General features: G+C 42.0%; 1 protein-coding gene across 1 annotated transcript in view; it reads right to left on the bottom strand.

Moving 5' to 3' along the window:
• Positions 1-5,575: 5,575 nt before the first annotated feature.
• The window catches only part of LOC140733018 (E3 ubiquitin-protein ligase RNF19A), an 85,108-nt gene continuing 68,580 nt past the window's right edge, over positions 5,576-22,103 (bottom strand). The window contains exons 6-10 of the mRNA XM_073055782.1: positions 21,138-21,252; positions 20,407-20,541; positions 12,124-12,313; positions 7,976-8,186; positions 5,576-7,218 (exon numbers count right to left, since the gene is read on the bottom strand). Of these exons, the coding sequence (XP_072911883.1) occupies positions 8,003-8,186; positions 12,124-12,313; positions 20,407-20,541; positions 21,138-21,252 (624 nt within the window). The 3' untranslated portion in view covers positions 5,576-7,218; positions 7,976-8,002. The remainder of the gene's footprint in view (positions 7,219-7,975; positions 8,187-12,123; positions 12,314-20,406; positions 20,542-21,137; positions 21,253-22,103) is intronic.

Below are 22,103 nucleotides of genomic sequence, written 5' to 3'. Positions count from 1 at the left end.
GACAATACAAATACCCATATCAGGATGCTGTTCATTAACTATAGCTCAGCACTTAACACCATCATTCCCATAGTCCTGATCGAAAAGCTGCATAACCTGAGCCTCTGTACCTCCCTCTGCAACTGGTTGTATCCTGTGGTGGGGATATCCAAAACTAGAGGGCACAGTCTTAAAGAGGTAGGGAAGATATTTTTTAGCCAGAGAGTGGTGAATCTGCGGAATGCTCTGCCACAGACTGCAGTGGAGGCCAAGTCCATGGTTATATTTAAGGCAGAAGTTGATTGTTTCCTAATTGGTCAGGGCATCAAAAGATATGACAAGAAGGCAGGTGTATGGGGTTGAGTGGGATCTGGGATCGGCCATAATGGAATGGTGGAGCAGACTCGATGGGCTGAATGGCCTAATTATGCTCCTATATCTTATGGTCAACTTCCTAACTGGAAGGTCACAATCTGTGTGGATTGGAAATAACATCTCCACCTCCTTCCCACTGCTCGACTCTCTCCAGACCCACGCCTGTGTGGCTAGGCAGAGCTCTAATGTCATCTATAAATTTGCTAATGATACAACCATTATTGGTGGAATCTCAGATGGAAATGAGATGGCACACAGGAGCGAGATATACCAGCTAGTTATGTGGCACTGCAGCAAAACCTTGCACTCAATGTCAGTAAGACCAAAGAGCTGACTGTGGACTTCAGAGAGGGCAAGACAAAGGAACGCACACCAGTCCTGGTACAGGGATCAGAAGTGGAGGGACAGAGTGAGCAATTTTGGTTTCCTGGGTGTTAATATCTTTTGAGGACCTAACCTGGTGCCAACACATCGATCTAGAAAGACAGCAAAAGAGCGGCTACATTAGGAGTTTGAGGAGATTTGGTTTGTCGCCTAAAACTCTCGCAAATTCCTACAGATGTTGTGTGTGTGTGTGTGCGTGCGTGTGTGTGTTTGTGAGTGTGTGTGTGCGTGTATATGTGTTGTGTGTGTGTGTGTGTGTGTGTGTGTGTGTGTGTGTGTGTGTGTGTGTGTGTGTGTGTGTGTGTGTGTGTGTGTGTGTGTGTGTGTGTGTGTGTGTGTAAAGGATCGAAGTAAGCTGCAGGGAGTTGTAAAATTAGTCAGCTCCATCACGGGCAATAGCCTCTACAGTTTCCAAGACATCTTCAAGGACCAGCGCCTTAAAAAGGCGACATCCATCACTAAGGACCCCCATCACCCAGGACATACCTTTTTTCATTGCTACTGTCAGGAAGGAGGTACAGAAGTCCGAAGGCACACACTAAGTAATTCAGGATCAGCTTCTTCCCTTCTGCCACCAGATTTCAGAATGGATATTGAATTCATGAACACTACCTCACTACTTTTTTTATTTCTGTTTTTGCACTAATTTAGTTTAACTGTTATATATATTTACTGTAATTCAGTTTTCCTATATTATCATGTATTGCATTTTACTGCTGCCACAAAGTTAACAAATTTCATGGCATACACCAGTGATATTAAACCTGATTCTTATGATGCAACGAGACAAGCTATATAAAATGATTCAGGTTGAAATAGAATTTGCAAGTACTGGGGATCCACAGAGATACAGAAATGCCAATTATCCGTTTTGCCCCAAGCCCGGCTGTGAAAGGAGGAGGGTTGGGCATGGGGCTAGTAACCCCACCCTGTAAAGAAAGTGAGAGAAACACCAACAGAAGCTCCGAAGACCGCATCCCTGGGAAAGGAAGGACCTTTGCCTAGGAGGTGGGTGAAGTCATGTGGTGAAAGCCGCCTTCATGGAAGCTACAGGACCAATCAACCTTCCATTACCCAGGAAGAGGCCAGCCAATGAAGGCCTGGTGACACAATCTTGAAGCTGAAACCAAGTTGGGCTACACCTGGGGATGTCTTGAAAGGCTGGCCCAGGACTGAGGACTCGGGCAGCCCGCTGATGGTAGCTTAGGCCTCAGTAGAGGTGATAGGCTTAACTAATTGTCAGAATCCAGGGATTCTAAGAACTAGGATAATAATCTCAAAAATAAACCTCAAGACCATAAGGCCATTCGGACCATCAAGACTGCTCTTCCATTCCATCATGGTTGATTTTTTTTATCTCTTTCAACGTCATCCTCTTGCCTTCTCCCTGTAACCTTTGGCACTCTTGACAAATCAAGAACCAATCAGCCTCCACTTTAATTATACCCAATGACTTGACCTCCACAGCCGTCTGTGGCAATGTATCAAACAGATTTACCACCCTCTGGATAAAGAAATTCCTCCTCATCTCTGTGTAAAAGTGTGTATGGAACCAGAGGAGATAGCAGACATACTTAATGAATACTTTGCTTCAATATTCACTACGGAAAAGGAGCTTGGTGATTGTAGGAATGACTTACAACGGACTGAAAAGCTTGAGTATGTAGATATTAAGAAAGAGGATGTGGTGGAGCTTTTGGAAAGCATCAAGTTGGATAAGTCACCGGGGCCAGACGAGATGTACCCCAGGCTACTGTGGAAGGGAAGGAATCAGATTACTGAGCCTCTAGTGATGATCTTTGCATCATCAATGGGGACAGGAGAAGATCCGGAGGATTGGAGGGTTGCGGATGTTGTTCCATTATTCAAGAAAGGGAGTATAGATAGCCCAGGAAATTATAGACCCATGAATCTTACTTCAGTGGTTGGTAAGTTGATGGAGAAGATCCTGAGGAGCAGGATTTATGATCATTAGGAGAGGCATAATATGATTAGGAATATTTAGTATGGTATTGTGAAAGGCATATCGTGACTTACAAGCCTGATTGAATTTTTTGAGGATTTTGTGACTAAACACATTGATGAAAGTAGAGCAGTAGATGTAGTGTATATGGATTTCAGCAAGGTATTGGATCCAGAACTGGCTTGCCCACAGAAGGCAAAGAGTGGTTGTAGATGGTTCATATTCCGCATGGAGGTCAGACACCAGTGGTGTGCCTCAGGGATCTGTTCTGGGACCCTTACTCATCGTGATTTTTATAAATGACCTGGATGAGGTAGTGGAAGGATGGGTTAGTAAGTTTGCTGATGACACAAAGGTTGGGGGTGTTGTGGATAGTGTGGAGGGCTGTCAGAGGTTACAGCGGGATATTGATAGGATACAAAACTGGGCTGAGAAGTAGCAGATGGAATTCAATCCAGATAAGTGTAAGGTGGTTCATTTTGGTAGGTCAAATATTATGACAAAATATACTATTAATGGTAAGACTCTTGGCAGTGTGGAAGATCAGAGGGATCTTGGGGTTCGAGTCCATAGGACACTCAAAGCTGCTGCACAGGTTGACTCTGGTTAAGAAAGCATACGGTGCATTGACCTTCATCAACCATGAGATTGAGTTTAGGGCTGAGAGGTAATGTTGCAGCTATATAGGATCCTGGTCAGACCCCATTTGGAGTACTGCACTCAGCTCTGCTCGCCTCACTACAGGAAGGATGTGGAAACCATAGAAAGGGTGTGAAGGAGATTTACAAGAATGTTGGCTTGATTGGGGAGCATGCCTTATGAGAATAGGTTGAGTAAACTCAGCCTTTTTTCCTTGGAGCGACAGAAGGTGAGAGGTGACCTGATAGAGGTGTATAAGATGATGAGAGGCATTGATCATGTGGATAGTCAGAAGATTTTTTCCGGGGCTGAAATGGCTAACATGAGAGGGCAGTTTTAAGGTGCTTGGAAGTAGGTACAGAGGAGATGTCAGAGGTAAGTGTTTTTTTTTTAAAAACGCAGAGAGTGGTGAGTTCCTGGAATGGCCTGCTGGTGACAGTGGTGGAGGCAGATATGATAGGATCTTTTAAGAGACTCTTGGACAGGTACACAGAGTTCAGAAAAATAGAGGGCTATGGATAATGCTAGGTAATTTCTCAGATAAGGACATTTTTAGCACAGCTTTGTGGGCTGAAGGACCTAAATTGTGCTGTAGGTTTTCTATGTTTCTATGTTCTAAAAGGACACCCCTCTATTCTGAGCCTGTGTCCTCTGGTCTTAGACTCCCCCATCAAAGGAAAATCCTCTCCACATTCACTCTATCAAGGTCTTTCAATATTAAAAATGGAGATGAGTCACAGAAAGAAACCCCCCCCCCCCAGGTGCTCCATTTTACACTTAGTAAGTTAGCTTTCATAAAATATTATCAAGAGATGTAGTTCTTTCTTTTCTGATGAGGAAACACAATTTTACCTGAATGTGAAATGAAGTGGCCACTTTATTAGGTAGAGGAGTGAAACCCGGTGTGGTCTTCTGCTGCTGTGTGTTCAGAGATGCTCTTCTGCACACCAGAGTTATTTGAGTTACTGTCGTCTTCCTGTCAGCTTGAAGCAGTCTGGCCATTCCCCTCTGACCTCTCTCATTAGCAATTTGCTTTCACCCACTGAACTGTCACTCACTGGCTATTTCTGTTTCTCGTACCATTCTCTGAAAACTCTTGTGCACACACTGTTGTGCATGAAAATCCCAGGAAACCCGCAGTTTCTGCGATACTCAAACCTCCCCATCAGGCACCAACGATCATTCCACAGTCAAAGTCACTTCAGTCACATTTCTTCCCCATTCTGAAGTTTAGTCTGAACAACAAATGAACCTCTTGATCCTGTCTGAAGGCTTTAATCTTTGAGTTGCTGCCACATGATTGGCTGATTAGATCTTTGCATTAACGAGCAGGTGCACAGGTGTACCTAATTAGATATTTGCATTAATGAGGTGCACAGGTGTACCTGATTAAGATACTTGCATTAATGAGCAGGTGTACTGCATATATTCTAATTCAAATTCCTCAATTCAAGTTACAATTAACATTTCACCTCTAACTTCTAAATAACAGGTTGAGTACTGTATATTAAATGTGTTGAACCTGGCCAGAAACTGCACGGCGACTGATCAAACTGAGGAAATGGAAATTAAACACCCGGTTATCCAAGTTTCTGAGAGGTGACATCATTCAATAGTGAGAAAGTTTGCTCAAATTCATCTTCTTGAATAGTCAGCAAATGAACTGTCCTAATAGATGCACACTTACTGTGAACACATTATTAAGGATGACACTCAGTAGTTTTGAAGCCCCCATCAGAATGAAGATAATCTTATATTTCTTTGTGATAGTACAGGAGGCAAAGACAGGCATTCAAAACTTCTCATTCACTTGTTTACATTTAATGCATTTTCATTTCATACCATTACACAGTGATTGTGTTTTACGGCAGCCACCCACTCCATGATATTCTTTCCTGACTGTATCCATCATGGTGGGTGCGACCTAGTGAATTCTTTATATATAGGACACGGGAGGAATTTCTTTAGCCAAGAGTGTGGTGAATCTGTGAAATCCACTGCCAGAGACTGCTGTGGAGGCCATCATTCAGTATATTTGAAGCGGAGGTTGATAGGTTCTTGATTAGTCAGGGTGTCAAAGGAGAAGGCACGATAAGAAGGATAATAAATCATCCATGATGGAATGACAGAGCAGACTCAAAAGGCCTACTTCTGCTCCTATGTCTTAAGGTCTTAAATACTGTAGCTCCAATGTAACCCTAATGTCTTGAGGAGCAGCTAATAATTAAACCAGACTGAATGCCAATTATGTTTAATATCTCAGCTGCCATAATGACATGTGCACATTGGTTATGCTCATACAACAGCAAAAAGCAGAAGTTACAATGAATATTGACAATATATGCTTTTAGATTGGATTATGTTCTAAATTAAATGAAAGCAATCATGCAGTTTTAAAGGAGCATCCCTTGACCACAGACTTTACAAAATACATTGAGAATACTGCAAAATATTCACTTAGTGATTTATGAACAATTATTAAAAAAAAAGACGTAACACAAGGCATCCTTTTATTTTCAAGAATCCACCATTTCGTTAGGCTTGGTCAGCCTGCTTTTGCCACCTGTAAGTGACACACAATTTCTGTAGTGTAATCTTCAAGACAAAGGCAATCGCACTTTGGGTGCAAGGATATGGCACAACGGAGACCTGGCCTGGTAATGCCTTGTTATTTTATTTAGAGATACAGCGTGCAACAGGCCCTTCCAGCCCACTGAACTGCACTGCCCAGCAACCCACCTATTTAACACTAGCCTAATGACAGCACAATTTACAATGACCAATTAACCTACTAACTGGTACGGACTTTGACCGTGGAAGGAAACCCACGCACACACGGGAAGGAATGTACAAACTTGCTTGCAGAGGACGCTGGAATAGAACTCCGAACTCCCAAATGCCCTGAGCTGTAATAGCATCGCCCTAACCACTATGCTACCGCGGCACCGCAGTTCTTCAGTGCTATTCACAGAAATCAAAAGTTGAAACTTTGGGGGAAGAGCCGTCGTTGTTATGATGACAGCAATAAGAATCAGTTTATAAAGGAATGCTCCTTTAAGATATGGAACCAGTTTTTGCAGATGGATCCAGTCAATCTTTGGTGCACAATTCAACACAGCAGCAGGTAACGGCCCTTCATTCTGACAGGACATGCTCAAAATGTGCTGCAACCAAGGTTTGCAATTTAGAATAGAGATTGTAATATGTCCATTTTACAAAGATTATCAAGGGTCCATCTGACTATTTAGCTCCAAACCTTGCTTTTAATTACCAAAATAACACTTCCTCCTGGCCGATACAAAGCTAAAGCTGACTCGTTTAATTCAACAATAACACCTGGTAACTTATTCACTGCTATTGCGCACATTTGAGATATTAAACATGCTGTTCCAAATTCTTGCAGGCTAATGTCGTCTGCTGAGTACTTCGAAGCTTTTAATATAATCGGTGTATATTCCTGCAATGCTTTCAAAGTCTTGTGGAAGTCAATTCTGTTCAGTTGCTCCCGACAACTCCACATACCGAAAACACATACTTCTGGCACTCGATGGTCTCTGTTTAAGGGAACCATAATCAGAGACTGTAGAAAACTCTACTCTAACTAGATTTATACTTCCTTGGTACTTCCATTAAAACAACAGCGATCCTTCGCAGTAAAAGGCCTTTAGAATTGGCAATATTACACTGTGCAGACAGCTCCAGAGTCGGCCAGTGGTGAGACTGCAGGTTTGCACCTCAGCAATCATCTCAGAAGACAAATGTCACAGCACAATGTCGTAATTAAAACGTCAAATTGCTGTTGCCACAGTTTGAATAATCAAGCACAGAGATATCAGTGGATTTTCACCAACCAGAGGGAGAAGGTGGCACATTCAATCCTGAATGAAATAAGAAAACCACTATTACTGTTGTCAGTGAAATAAAGTAGTTAACTCCCCGAGCAATCACCCCCTCCAGTGGTCACCATTAGATAAGTTCACACTTTTGAGATAAACTGCCATTTTAAGACTGACTTTTTATATGAATAAACTCTGCCTTTATCCAGGTTGGTAATGTTTGTTAAAATCATCCATTTTGTTATTTCTTTCTTTCTGAAGAAAAGTACGTTAGTTATTGAAATGAGCAAGGTTTCACCTAAAACTAGAACATCACGAAGGATCCCACCCACCCTGCTCGTGGACTGTTTGTCCCACTCCCATCTGGGAGAAGACTACATAGCATCCTCACCAGAACCACCAGACTCAAAAACAGTTACCGTAAGGCTGATCAACACCTCCATCCACTAACCCACCCCTCCACGCCCCCTACTACCACTACACCCCTACCCCATACACAATCATTTCCTGTCAGAATCACCTAATGTACAGATACTCATGGGCTTAGCTTCATTTTATGGACATACAATCAATGTATAAAAGCTACCTTATGTATTTATATTTATTGTTTTTTCATTATTATGTCCTTTATCTACATCGGATCTGGAGTAACAATTATTTTGTTCTCCTTTACGTTTGTGTATTGTAAATGGCATTAAACAATCTTGAATCTACCACTGGTACATTACAGCTTAAAAACTCGGCAATCAAAAAATGCTTTTATTTTAAGCTTTCATTACTGAGAGAAAAATTACCGTACCTGAAAAGCACTAGTGTTTAAAGGCTTTCATACACAAGTTTGAACGGAAATCCTTTCGGTGTTTGGGCTAGTGCTGCATAACAGTTCTCGAGAACAGTGTGGTGATTCCATGGACAAGCTGTGAACAGACAAGTAGCTACTGCTACTGTGGTCTTTTGCCCCACCAGGCTCTGTCTCGATATCCACATGGACCTCGATGTTCTTTCCTTCCCTAGAACAGACGCAGAATTTAGAATAGATCACCGAAATCTTAATGCATTGGATGGTTATGAAATGAAGATAAAGATTGTTATATGGTTATTAGCTTTATTTGTCACACGTACATGGAAACGTAACAGTGTAATGCATCACTCGCATTAACGACCAACACAATCTGAAGATGTGCACTGGGCAGTCTGCAAGTGCTGCATCGACACAGAATGCCACAACTCACTCACCCTAATGTGTACATCTTTGGACTGTGGGAGGAAACCCACACGGTCACAGGTAGAATAGAGGAACTCCTTACAGGCAACAGGGACTGAACTCCAATTCCTGGTGTTGTAAAGTGATGCACTGAACAGTACCGTGGTGTCCATTAACTTAAGCCCACAAATTCGAAGGGAAGATTGGTGAGCTGTCTTTGTGAACTGCATTGGGCCTTGAGGTGTGGACACACCTACAATGTTGTTAGGGAGAGAGTTTGAGGACCGTGAAGAAACAGCGAAGTATTTCCAAGTTAGGAAGGTGTGTGGCTTGGAGGACAACTTACAGTTGGTGATGTTCCTATCTTTTTGCTGCCTGCCCTTTTATCCAGTTTGGAAGGTGCTGTCTATGGAGTCTTGGTGAGTTGCTAACCGTAAACACATTCTGCAGATGCTGGAAATCCAGTGACACAGAAAATGCTGGAGGAACTCATCAGGTCAGGCAGCATCTATGGAGCGGAATAAACAGTCGACGTTTCGAGCCAAGACTCTTCATCAGTCCCGATGAAGGGTCTCGATCCAAAATGTTGACTGGATAATTCTCTCCACAGATGCTGCCTGACCTGCTGAGTTCCTCTAGCATTTTGAGTACTGCTCTTGACGAGCTGCTACAGTGCACACTGCTGTTACTGTGCATTGGTGGAGTGAGTGGTCCGTATGGTGTTGAAGTATTGCTGAGGCTGCATAGGTGGTGGACAGACTTTGGGGAGTTAGGAGATGAGCGACTCATTGTGGGTTCCTAGTGTCTGACTGGTCCTTGTAATCAGATTGTTTATATGGTCAGTGCAGTTCAGTTTCCGCACTGTGGTAACAACCAGGATGTTGATAATGGTGGGGTGGGGGAGGAATTCAGTGATGGTGATGCCATTGAAGGTCACAGTGTGATAACTGGACGACTTCTTGCTGAGGACCAGCGTTGCCTGGCACTCGTGTGGCGTGAATATTACTTACCACCCATCAGCCCAGTCCGGTCCTGTTGCATTTGGACGTGGGCTGCCTCATTACCAGAGTTGTGAATGATGTTGAACGTCGCAGCTCCTGACCAGGCTTATAGGTATCCAGGTCATGACTGTCCGAGTCTTGCGCATTTGGACGTGGGCTGGCTTCATTATCTGGGTTGTGAATGGTGCTGAATGATGTGCAGTTACCAGTGAACATCTGACCTTACGACTTAAGAAAGATCACTGATGAAGTAGCTGAACGTGGTTGGTCTGAGGATCTCCTGCAGATGATTAACCTCCAGCCACCTTTAAGTTAGGTATATTTCCAAACAGTGGAGGGTTTTCTCCTCTATTCCCATTGACAAACTCAGCCCTGGCTCCTTGATGCTATCCTCATAATACAGTGCAGTGAAACTGGCAAAACATTGGCAGAGAAGAGATTCACGAGGTTAATTCCTGGGATGTCTGGACTGTCTTACGCAGAGAGGTTAGAGAGACTGGGCTTGTACATGCTGGAATTAAGGAGATTGAGAGGGGATCTGATTGAAACATATAAGATTATTAAGGAATTGGACAAGATAGAGGCAGGAAATATGTTCCAGATGCTGGGAGAGTCCAGTACCAGAGGGCATGGTTTGAGAATAAGGGGTAGGTCATTTAGGACAGAGTTAAGGAAAAACTTTTTCTCCCAGAGAGTTGTGGGGGTCTGGAATGCACTGCCTCGGAAGGTAGTGGAGGCCAATTCTCTGGATGCTTTCAAGAAGGAGCTAGATAGGTATCTTATGGATAGGGGAATCAAGGGATATGGGGACAAGGCAGGAACCGGGTATTGATAGTAGATGATCAGCCATGATCTCAAAATGGCAGTGCAGACTCGAAGGGCCGAATGGTCTACTTCTGCACCTATTGTCTATTGTCTGTTGTCTCTCTTTTTGGACATTGCTGGCCTGTTCTATTTCCAAAATACAATACAGGGTTCAATTACCGCTGCTGTCTGAAAGGAGTTTGTCCGTTTTCTCCACAACTGTGAGGGTTTACTCCAGGTGCTCTGGTTTCCTCCCACATTCCAAAGATGTACGGGTAAGGGTTAGTAAGTTGTGGGCACGTTATGTTGGCGCAGGAAGCATGGCAACACTTGCAGGCTGCCCCCGCACACCTTTGCTGATTTGATTTGACACAAACACCACGTCTTAATAAGCTGGTAAGGAAGGCGGGCTCTGTCGTGGGCAAAGTGCTGGAGAGTTTAACATCGGTAGCTGAGCGAAGGGCGCTGAGTAGGCTACGGTCAATTATGGAAAACTCTGAACATCCTCTACATAGCACCATCCAGAGACAGAGAAGCAGTTTCAGCGACAGGTTACTATCGATGCAATGCTCCTCAGACAGGATGAAGAGGTCAATACTCCCCAATGCCATTAGGCTTTACAATTCAACCGCCAGGACTTAAGAACTTTTTAAAAGCTATTATTAATGCTTTTTGAGATAGTGATTTAGATGCATATCATATTTTTTACTGAGGTAAGTATTGTATGTAATTAGTTTTGCTACAACAAGTGTATGGGACATTGGAAAAAAAAAGTTAAATTTCCCCATGGGGATGAATAAAGTATCTATCTATCTATCTATCTATCATTTCACTTTACATTTTGAAGTACATGTGATAAATAAAGCCAACCTTTGACCTCTTTTTACATACAAGTGCAGTCTTGGCAGTATTAGAGAATTTTGTAATACAGTATTACATACAAAGCGTTCCCATTTTTGATCAATATTCTGACAGAAGCAGTTACTTAATGTTATCAGTGGAGGGGGAGGGAAGAAGTAAAAGTACAGAAGCGAAAGGGGAAATAATCAACTGACTTCATTATGACTGGTGAGACAGCTGGCCCATTCATGGCTTCTAGCCATTTTGGTCCTTAGATTTAGCAGGGTTCTGCTTTAATGTTAACCAAACAATCTCACAACTGACAAGCTGATTTATTAATAAAAGTAACAGTTAATGTTGCACGTAATTCCATGCTCAGCAGAGGCTTAATAACTGACTTGTGTAAATTACCCCCAAATATCCCTTACTAGTGGTACAGATAGGGTAAATGCAAACAGGCTTTTTCCACTAGGGTTCAGTGAGACGAGAACTAGAGGTTATGGGTTAAAGGTGAAAGGTGACATGTTTAAGGGGAACCTCTTCCATCAGAGGATGGTGAGAAGGTGGAACGAGCTGCCAGAGGAAGTGGTGGATGTGGGTTTGATTGCAATGGTTGAGAGAAGTTTGGATAAGTGCATGGATGGGAACGGTATGACTATGGCCAGAATCAGGTTTAATATCTCTGGGATACAAGTACTTGTGAAAGATGTTGCTTTGTGCAGCAGTGCATCACAATAAGAAAAAAAACTATAAATTACAATAAGAAATATAAAAAAAAAATTAAGTAAGTACAAAAAGAGAGCAAAATAATGAGGTATTGTACGTAGATTCAGTGTTCATTCAGAAATCTGATGGCAGAGGGAAAGAAGCTGTTCCTGAAACACTAAGTGTGTGTCTTCAGGCTCCTGTATCTCCTCTCTGATGGTGGCAATGCGAAGAGGGCATGTCCTGGGTGATGGGGGCATTTAATGGTGCTCTGGACGTGGGTGGACGGGACTAGGCAGAATAAGAGTTCAGTATTGACTAGATGGGCTGAAGGGCCTGTGCTGTGGTGCTCCGCGACTCTACATGAGGACGTTTCATGTAACTTTACTATACCTGTTTGAAGAATCCTGCTCAGCGCTGAGCATGCTTCCTGCTAATGCTACTGTGCTTCCGGACTGGTCATTCTCCAGTTTCACTCCTGCCCTGTCCAGATTGCTTCCACTCGCACTCAGGCCACTGGTTACCTCTTGTACGCTGCTACCACTGATACTGTGGTTATGTAACCTTGGCCGCGGCTCATTAACTGCCAAAAACACAAAGAATCAATACTTAATACCATAGGAACACAGAAGGTATACTATTGTTTTAAAGAAGCTGCAGCCTTTGAAATAAAGAACTTTGTAATAATTTCATCATTTAAATGTAAAATTAACAACTTCAATCTGTTTTACCATTCCATTTTTATGCCAACAGTGAAAATGTACAGGATCAATTAAAAGAAATTATAGAAACTCTGCTCTCCAAACAATAATGGACTTAGTGTTCGCTAGAACAAAGATGAGGAATTTCTTTAGCCAAAGGGTGATTAATCTGTGGAATTTATTGCCACAGACAGCTGTGGAGGCCAAGTCATTGAGTATAATTAAAGCAGAGTTTGATGGGTTCTTGCCTAGTCAAAGATTATGGGGAGAAAGCAGGAGAACGAGGTTCAGAGGGATAATAAATCAGCCGTGAGGGAATGGTGGAGCAGTCACAATGGCTGAATGGCCTATTTCTGCTCCTCTGCCTTATGGTCTCTTGTCAATGCTCATACAGAGGAGCTAAGTACAAATAAATACTATTCGTACAGGTGAGTTAAAAGTCAAATTTGAATGGACAGAAATAAAATTATACAAGACAGAACTGACTTACACCATGGATACATTCCAATCTCAACTTTGGAGAAGATGCTAGAAATAGAAATGTGTGCAAGTTATAAAATTGTGCTTCAGTAAGAAAGAACCTCTACAGTCCACTTAAATCAAACAAGTTTAACCTAAAACATTAGACCAAAATTCAAACTAAATCTAAGTAGGTACTGTATATGTCACCATATCTACCCAGAGACCAAGAAGATCTGATGGCCTTTCTCACAAGATTGCAGAATGACTTCTGATCTCAGCAATGGTCATTTGTCAACATGCTTTTCAGAAATGACAGGGTGGGGATGTAATGGAATTAAACATCCCTTGCGAATTCTAACATTCTACAGCAACTTTCACGTAAAAGTTAACTGAGAAATGTGGAGGTGGGAAACAATACGAGATGAAAATAAACTACCATAGGGCATTCCATAGTGCAAGAATACTACTAGTCTGATTCACTGGTTCTTGGTGAGAATGACGGCCGGATAGCCTCATGGCCTCAGTTGTTGTGCGGACCACACCCTCGTACCTCGGGGTCACTTGTCGTGTCTGTTGGAGCTGGCAATACGCCGCTGGATCCCATGCTGGGCTGGGAGCTGCTCTCCAGTGTTGGCTCTGTGGAAGACAAGCTGGATTGCATTCGTCTACAGCTGTACTTACGCGAGATGAGGAACTGTTGCATGCTTCTTCTTGCAGAAGCATGGCCCCAAGACAACATCCAAGCACTATTAAGCTACACACCATGACACTCAGGGACTTGGGCTATATTATTATTTTATTTATATTATCATTCTTTTTTCTAACTCTGTGCCTTTCCACTATTGTAATTATATGTGCCTTGTGCTATGTATGACTGTTGTTACTGTGTTTTGCACCTTGGCCCGAGGATTGTTTCGGTTAGCTGCATACGGTTGAATGACAGATAAACTTGAACTTCAACACAATGGTCATTGGCACTAATGTTGAAATTGTTCCAAACAATGTGAATAAATCATTCTGCTAACTACACAAAGCCTCCTCCCAATGCTGAGACCTATATTCTTAATAGGAATAAGTGTTACAATGGCCACAAGATTGACAATTACCACGGTACTGAAAAAATCCTAAGCTAAATAAAACTAAAGGCTGATGTTTGGTAAAGCCAAAAAAAATATTATCAACACCATGTTGAGAATAATTAATCTTGCAAAGTAATGATGGTGTGAATTGATCTGGAGGGATGTCCACAGGAGCACCATTGAGAGTGCCCTGCCTATCTGCATCACCATCTGGTACGGGAATTACAAGGCATCTGACTGAAAGGATTGTGGGGAAATCATCGGGGCCTCCTTTCCAGCTATCTGAGATACGTATTTGTCAATGAGGAGTAGACAGCAAGCTTGTAAATCTAACAGGAGCAAAAACGTTGGGAATGGTGTGGGTGGAGCACTGCGGAAGGGGTGTGGGGCAGGTGGCAGAGAAGGAGTGCCGGGCCAGACACACCAACCCTGGGAAACTGGGCAAGGTCATTTTATCTTAAACAATTGGTTTATTGATCATTACAGAATGCCTCTTTGGTGCTTCCTGCTCCAAAAGATTATTTGTTAATTGATTTCTTGTAATATTATTTCATGTATTATGTGCGTAAGTATATATACTGTGTTGTGCCAAGGTCCAAAGAAAATCTGCAGATGCTAGAAATCCTAAGCAACACACATAAAATGCTGGAGGAACTCAGCAGATCAGGGAGTATCTATGGAAAAGAGTAAACAATCAATGTTTCCAGCCTAGGCCTTTCATCAGGACTAGAACAAAGATGAGGTCAGAGTAAGAAAGTGGAGGGAGGGGAGGAAGAACTACAAGGTGGTAGGTGATAGCTGAAATGGATAGGGGCAGGGTGAAGTAAAGAGTTGGGAGGTTGACTGGGGAAAGAGATAAAGGGCTGGAGGAGAGGGAATCTGATAGGAGAGGGTAGAGGACCATGGAAGAAAGGGAAGGGGAGGAGCACCAGAGGGAGGTGATGGGCAGGTAAGGAGAGAGGGAAACAAGAATAGGGAATGGTGAAGTGGGGGGGGGGGGGGGGGGGCATTTACCGGAAGTTCGAGAAATCTATGTCCATGTCATCAGATTGGAGGCTACCCAGACGAATATAAAGTATTGCTCCTCCAACCTGAGTTTTGTTTGGCAACAATGTTCCTTCTAATTTGTAATGACCAGCGTGCGGAAAAATCTTGATCTGTGCAATTTTCTGCCCAGTGACAACACCATGTGCATACTGAATTTTATATATGGAGGTATTCATTTTAACAGCTGTCAATAAGAACTTTGATCTCCCCTGGGTTTGATTATTTTCGCTCTCATTCATCTGCACTCTCACAAACCATACCTAGCAGGCCTGTAGCGAGTGATGAAGGATTTCTCACTGGACCTTTTGCACACCATCCATATGTGATTTGCTTGCTAAATGGTGCTTTAACAAGTCAATTTTCCAAATATCACTCCACTTCTTCCCACTTGCAGATTCTCCCGTAACTTTTGCATAGGGACAATACACCAGATTTTGTGTTGAATGTAAGTATTTCTCATAGCTGCATGTCGCTGACCCCATGAACTTTTGCTGTAGCAGTTTCTACCGTTTCATTAAACCATTCCGCTTTAAATAAACTAGCTGTTCTTTTATGCTTCACGCCCTTTGCTTCTTTGGAATTTGACATAGTGAATCAATAATTACTTCAATAAAAAACAGAATAAATAAGCCAGTTCTAAAATCTGCAGACAAATCATCGCAAACTCTACGTTATCAACACCATCCACATCAGAAACTGGAAAAGAAAATGTGATTGTTTACCATCATGAAATATGTTTAGCATGCCAAAGAGGTATATAGGGTGACGACCTTTTGTGCGCAGTTTAAATTCCTTTGGGCACTAGTAGCAAAAGATGTGCGTGCGCACACATTTGAGGGAACATTGTTTGGTGGTATATATGTGTATGGTTGAATGGCAATAAACTGAACTTGAAGATCAAACAAGTTTTGATGCTCAGGATTTCCACCTGACATGACAGTGTTTAACAAGTTCATTTTCTTCTGTCTGATTACATTTGCCCACAGACAATAACAAGTTGAAGCAAACCATCTGTGTTTGGTATATCAGCGTCTGCCCAGATAAACTTTCCAGTTGCTTCAGTTAGAAGACAAAATAATCTCCTTCAGAAGCAATTGACAAAGGTCCTGGATGAAGAAGCTGGTGTTGTGTCAAGTGTAAATAATGCAAAGAAAAATTAATATGAAGCAAGAAGCAAAAGGCAAAAAACAGAGAAAGAAAAAGGGAAGTTCTTCTGAAGATAAAGAGTCTATTCTTGTACCACGCAATTTTTTCGTATGAATCCAATCCCAATACACCACTACTTTATTGTTTCCTATCTGTCACTTTATGTACAGACACTCCTGTACCTAGTGTCACTTTATGGACATACAATCAGTCTACGTATATGTGTCGGATCCAGAGTAACAATTATTTTGTTCTCCTTTACACTTGTGTGCTGCAAATGACATTAAAAAATCTTGACTGGATCTTGACTAATAGGGCAGTGTTTTTGCCTTTGAAAAAACTGTAACACTGTAAAAAAATTGACAGGCTATGAAAAGCAATGAACAGGGATGGTGCTCACAGTGGAAGTACTTCAAAAATTCTATCAGGAGCCGAGGTTGGGGAAAGAAAAGCATTATTCTTCACATGGCTTAAAAAATATTTGAAACTTTGCCTCATTTGCACAGTTACAAGCAGTTTACAATATCCCTGCATCTAGTTTTTTTTTAGATATTTACAAATTTGAGATTATGTTAGGAAATATATACTTAATTTTGAAGTTTTACACAAACATGAGTCCCTGGAGGCAATAAATAAATTTGATCCGGTTACTCGTAGTGCCGTATCCTATTTTTATCAGATCCTACATAATGGAGCTCGGGTGAATACTGCAGGTCTTAAACAGGCATGGACGGATGAACTGGGTATAGAACTGACAGAGGAGGTCTGGAATGAGTGTTTAAAGAGTATACATGATTGTTCGGTCAACGTCAGACACAGACTCATACAGTTTAAAACAAAACATAGACTCCATTATTCCAAAGAAAAGTTGCACAGCTTCTATCCTGATGTTTCACCAGTTTGTAACAGATGTAAACCTGAGAACAGTAACTTGTCACATTCATTCTGGTCATGTTGTAAGCTTTATGCACACTGGAAAAGTATTTTTCACTGTTTCTCTAAGGCTTATGGGAAGCGGTGGGAACCAGACCCACTCATAGCCATCCTCGTAGCAACAACCTCCCTATCTTTAGCCAATAAGTATGAAAAAAATGGCTGTATTGTTTGGAATGGTGATTGCTAAGAAGTTAATCCTGCAAATGTGGAAAATGGACTCTGTGCCTACGTATGATCTGTGGCTGAGAGAATGGGCAAATACTTTACATTTGGAGAGACTGAGACTATGTAATGAGGACAGAGGGGACATCTTTGAAAGGATATGGGGCCCTGTATTGGACTTTCTTACAGGGTGAGGACTGAGGTTTGTTTTGGTGTGGTGCACCTCTGCTGTGTATGTTTACTTTTGCCTTTATATTATTCTCCCTTATGCTGCTCAATATTTAATTTGATTTTGTTATGGTTGTGGTTTTTGTGAATGTGCTGTATCTTTTTTTGTTGTTTGTTTGTAGAAAAAAAATAAAAAATATATTAAAAAAACATCTGAAAACTGTATTCCTCATCAAGGAGAGAAATCAGGGAAGCAAAAGGTTTGAAAGATTTGCCTGACTTTGCAATTTTACCCAGCAAGAAACTTTCCACCTAAAGTATCACAGTGTTGAAGTTTTAAAAATAAGTCAGAAGGACCATGATCTTTTGAAGACAAAAGAGATGCTGGAAGAACTCAGTGGATCAAACAACTTTTGAAGTAAAAAGAGTATGATGGGATTTTGGGCCTAGACCCAGCATCAGCTGAAGAGGGAAGACAAAAGATTGCCAGTGTACAGAAGTACAAAGGTGGGTTGGGACAGAGGCAGGTAGGTGATGGTAAAACCAGATTACATTTTCCCAAGCACACGCACACCTGTTTCTTCTCCCTTTGTTCACCCCTCCCATATGCTCCCCACCTTCCCCTCTGCTCATCACCTCACACCTCCAATCACAGAGTCATAGAACACCTCAGCACGGAAACAGGCCCTGTGGCCCAACTAGTCCATGCTGCTTAATCTCGTTGACCTGCAGCTGGATCGTAGCCTCCATGCCCCATCCACGTACCTATCCAAATTTCTCTTAAATTTTGAAATCAAGTCTGTATCTACCAGTCTGTTCCACATTCTTATCACCCTCAGAGTGAAGAAGTTCCCCCTCATGCCCCTTAAACATTTCACAAATCTCCCTCTTACTTCTACACTCTAGGGAATAAAGTCCTAACCTATTCAAGTCCTCTAGTCCTGGCAACATCCTTGTAAATTTTCTCTGTACTTTTTCCAATTTTATTGACATCTTTCCTGTAGGTAGGTGACCAAACCTGGACACAATACCCCAAATTAGGCCGCATCAACAACTTCAACATAACATCCCAACTCCTGTACTCAATACCTTAAAACCCCCTTGCATAATTCAGTACACTGACAGTCCTCACGTAGAGTCACCTTTTGCCTCTAGATACTGCTTGACCTGCTGAGTTTTTCTAATGTCCCGTTTTTTGTGGCATAGGACCTTATGAGCCTGATTCGTTATTCAGGTAAATTAGGGTAAATACAAGCAGGCTTTTTCCACCGAGGCTGGGTGAGACTAGGTCTTGAGGTCATGGGTTAAGGGTGAAAAGTGAAATGTTTAAGGGGAACATGACAGGGAACCTCTTCACTCAGAGGGTGGTGAGAGTGCGCAGCAAGCTGCCAATGGAAGTGGTAGATGCGGGATTGATATCAACACTTGAAAGAGGTTTGAATAAGTACGTGGATGGGGGGTATAGGGGCTGTGGTCTGGGTGCGTCGATGGGACTAGGCAGATTAATAGTTTGGCATGGTCTAGATGGGTCAAAGTGCCTGTTACTGTGTGGTATGGCTCTCTGACTCTCTGAGCAAAGTCAGGATCATTGACTTCTTCTTCTGCAAAGATAACCAAAATACAAATGCACTCCAGAGAGAATTAGATGCTTTAAAGGAGGACATGTCAGATGATAGGCTCATCTGAGTCAAAGTAAATGACTTTGTTGCACTCAGAAGGCGATCGATTTTCTTTGCATTGTGCATGCAGTGTGGACTAAAGTGACCAATCTGCATGATCTATATCTAGGTTCAAAGTAAATTTGTTATTTAAAATATGTCTATATACTACACTGAGCTTCATTTTCTTATAGGCATTCACAGGAAAATAAAGAAATACAATTGAAAAACTATATATAAACAAAGACTGATAAGCAACCAAAGTTCAAAAGAAGAGAAACTGCATAAAGAGATGGATAGAAAGATAACTAATGCTAATAAAGTCTTGAAAGTGAGTTCATAGGTTACGGAATCAGTTCAGAGTTGAGGTGAGTGAAGTTATCCACGCTGGTTCAGGAGCCTGATGGTAGGATGGCAATAACTGTTCCTGAACCTGCCAGTGTGGGATCCAAGGTTCCTGAACCTGCCAGTGTGGGATCTAAGGTCCGTGTACCTGCCAGTGTGGGATCTAAGGCCCCTGAACCTGCCAGTGTGGGATCTAAGGTCCCTGAACCTGCCAGTGTGGGATCCAAGGTTCCTGAACCTGCCAGTGTGGGATCTAAGGTCCCTGTACCTGCCAGTGTGGGATCCAAGGTTCCTGAACCTGCCAGTGTGGGATCTAAGGTCCTTGTACCTGCCAGTGTGGGATCTAAGGTCCCTGTACCTGCCAGTGTGGGATCTAAGGTCCCTGTACCTGCCAGTGTGGGATCTAAGGTCCCTGAACCTGCCAGTGTGGGATCTAAGGATTCTGAACCTGCTAGTGCGGGATCCAAGGTTCCTGTACCTCCCATCCCATTGGCAGTAGTGAGAAGAAAGCATGGCCAAGATGGTGGCTATTCTTTATGATGGATACTGCTTCCCTTTGGCATCCTCGATCGACTGCCGTTTTAGTCATGACATGGAGTAATTTGACAGAAGGACAATGCAGAAGTTACGAGTGGCAATAGCTATAGGCAAGATAGATGGATTCCTCTTGCTCTTGAGAGTTCTGCACCATCTTTGATACTTGACAATGTTTATAAACAATTAGGAAGCTAATTATTTGGAACATATAGAATAAACTGAACCAGACAGCTTTTAATTCTTGATTAAATATTAGTTATATTTACCAGAAGTGCTACAGAAATGCCAACAGAAGCTCCAAAGACCTCATCCCTAGCAGAGAAAGGCTCTTTAATGGACTATACCTGGGGACAACTTGAAAGACTGGCCCAGGACGGCTGCTGTTGGTGCCCTATGGCCCAGCAGGGGTGACGAGCTTACGAAAAAGATATTTACCAGAGGCAGCATCTTCATCTATTTCAATCTTTACACCTTTTCCATTTCCAGTTGTAACTCCACACCAATCACTCCGACAGAGCGAAACTGGGACAACTCCATAAACATATGCCAGCATTATAGGTACGCCAATACCTTAAAAAGCAAATAAAAGAATTCAAATATTCTTCAGAAAATTACATTAACCACTATTACCAAATCACAGTGATAGATACACAGAGGCAAGCATTTTTTTTATTTATTCAGTGTAGAACAGGCCCCTCTGATCCAGTGAGCTGCACCACCCAGCAAACCACCTATTTAACCCCAGCCTAATCAAAGGACAATTTACAATGGCCAATTAGCCAACTAACTGGTATGTTTTTGGACTGTGGGGGGAAACTAGAGCACCTGGAGGAAACCCACGCACACATGGGAAGAATGCAGAAAATTTCTTACAGAGGACGTCAGAATTGAACTCCAAACTCCAGCACTCCGAGCTGTAATGGCATCACACTATCCGCTATACTACCATGGTACCCTTATTTAAGGACATTTTTTAAGCAAAATCTTGTGGCCTTTGCTTAATCTTTAGCTAGATGTAAAGTAAACTGGGAAAATTTCATTCTTATGCATCAAAAATCATATAGGGATCCCAAATATTCTTCCTCACTTAAAAGGGCAACACTTAGGGTGTGAAAGCTGCTAATAAATAATTCAACTTGATGCTATTGCTCAATGTTAAACCTTACCAACTGTCACTGCAGCTAACACAGGAGACACGATGATGGACAAAACAACTCCTCCAGCCACAGCAAGTCTTCGTCTATGATTTGAGATCTTATTACTTTCACAACGACTGTAAATCTGTAAAAAAGGTTAAACATAATTGTTAGGTGCGTGTGCAGCAAGAATAACAATGGAACAGTAGAACTAAACATTTTTACTGAGTGACGTTAACCACCGTACGTTGTATGGCAACTTACAGCGCAGGAGTAAGAAACTGGGCCTGCCGAGACGTAAAATAACCGCACTCTAAAGCCCGCATGAAAAGAGAGCCTTCTGCACACAGGAGGCCCAATTAATTCACTGCGCAATCAATCAGCCACATGCGCACTTACCACATTTTCGTAATTGGCCCAATGCAGTTCAATAATTAGTTTACATTAGTAACTTAATTTTAAACAAATCTTAAAAATCGATCATTTCATATTGGCTTTAAGCAAAGCACTACAGACTTAGTACATTCTAAGCATTCTAAGTAACATTCTTGCTTGATAAATGCAACCAGAAAAATATACCTACAGTACAACACATAGACTAGAGTCATTCCAGCAAAAACTGCAATCATGTTTATTGAGCACATGTGGAACAGTGCTGTTTCAGAACAAACTACTTCATGTTGAAATACAGAGAACTTCTCAAACTGCAATGATTACAGTAGAAAATGAGAGAAATACATCAATAGGAAACCAATTATTAACTTTGCTTCTAACTCAGTCTGTCTCAGCTGCTGTGAATATTTTAACGTCTCCCTGCTGAAATGCTACTTGGAGAAGAAAACGACAAAACATCTGGTGGCTGGGGTGTGGTAGGAAAATGGAGAATTAAACAGCCAAAATAATTCACAGTGAGGGGAGGGAACGGACTGAAACAATTTCTATATTGTGAGAATCTATTTTCTATTTATAGTTGATTGAAATGCGAAGTAATTTATT

Source organism: Hemitrygon akajei, chromosome 9, assembly GCF_048418815.1.
Source record: "Hemitrygon akajei chromosome 9, sHemAka1.3, whole genome shotgun sequence".
NCBI classification, from domain to species: Eukaryota; Metazoa; Chordata; class Chondrichthyes; order Myliobatiformes; family Dasyatidae; genus Hemitrygon; species Hemitrygon akajei.
Note: the sequence above shows the minus strand (reverse complement) of the source record. Positions and strands in the feature narration are given on the sequence as shown.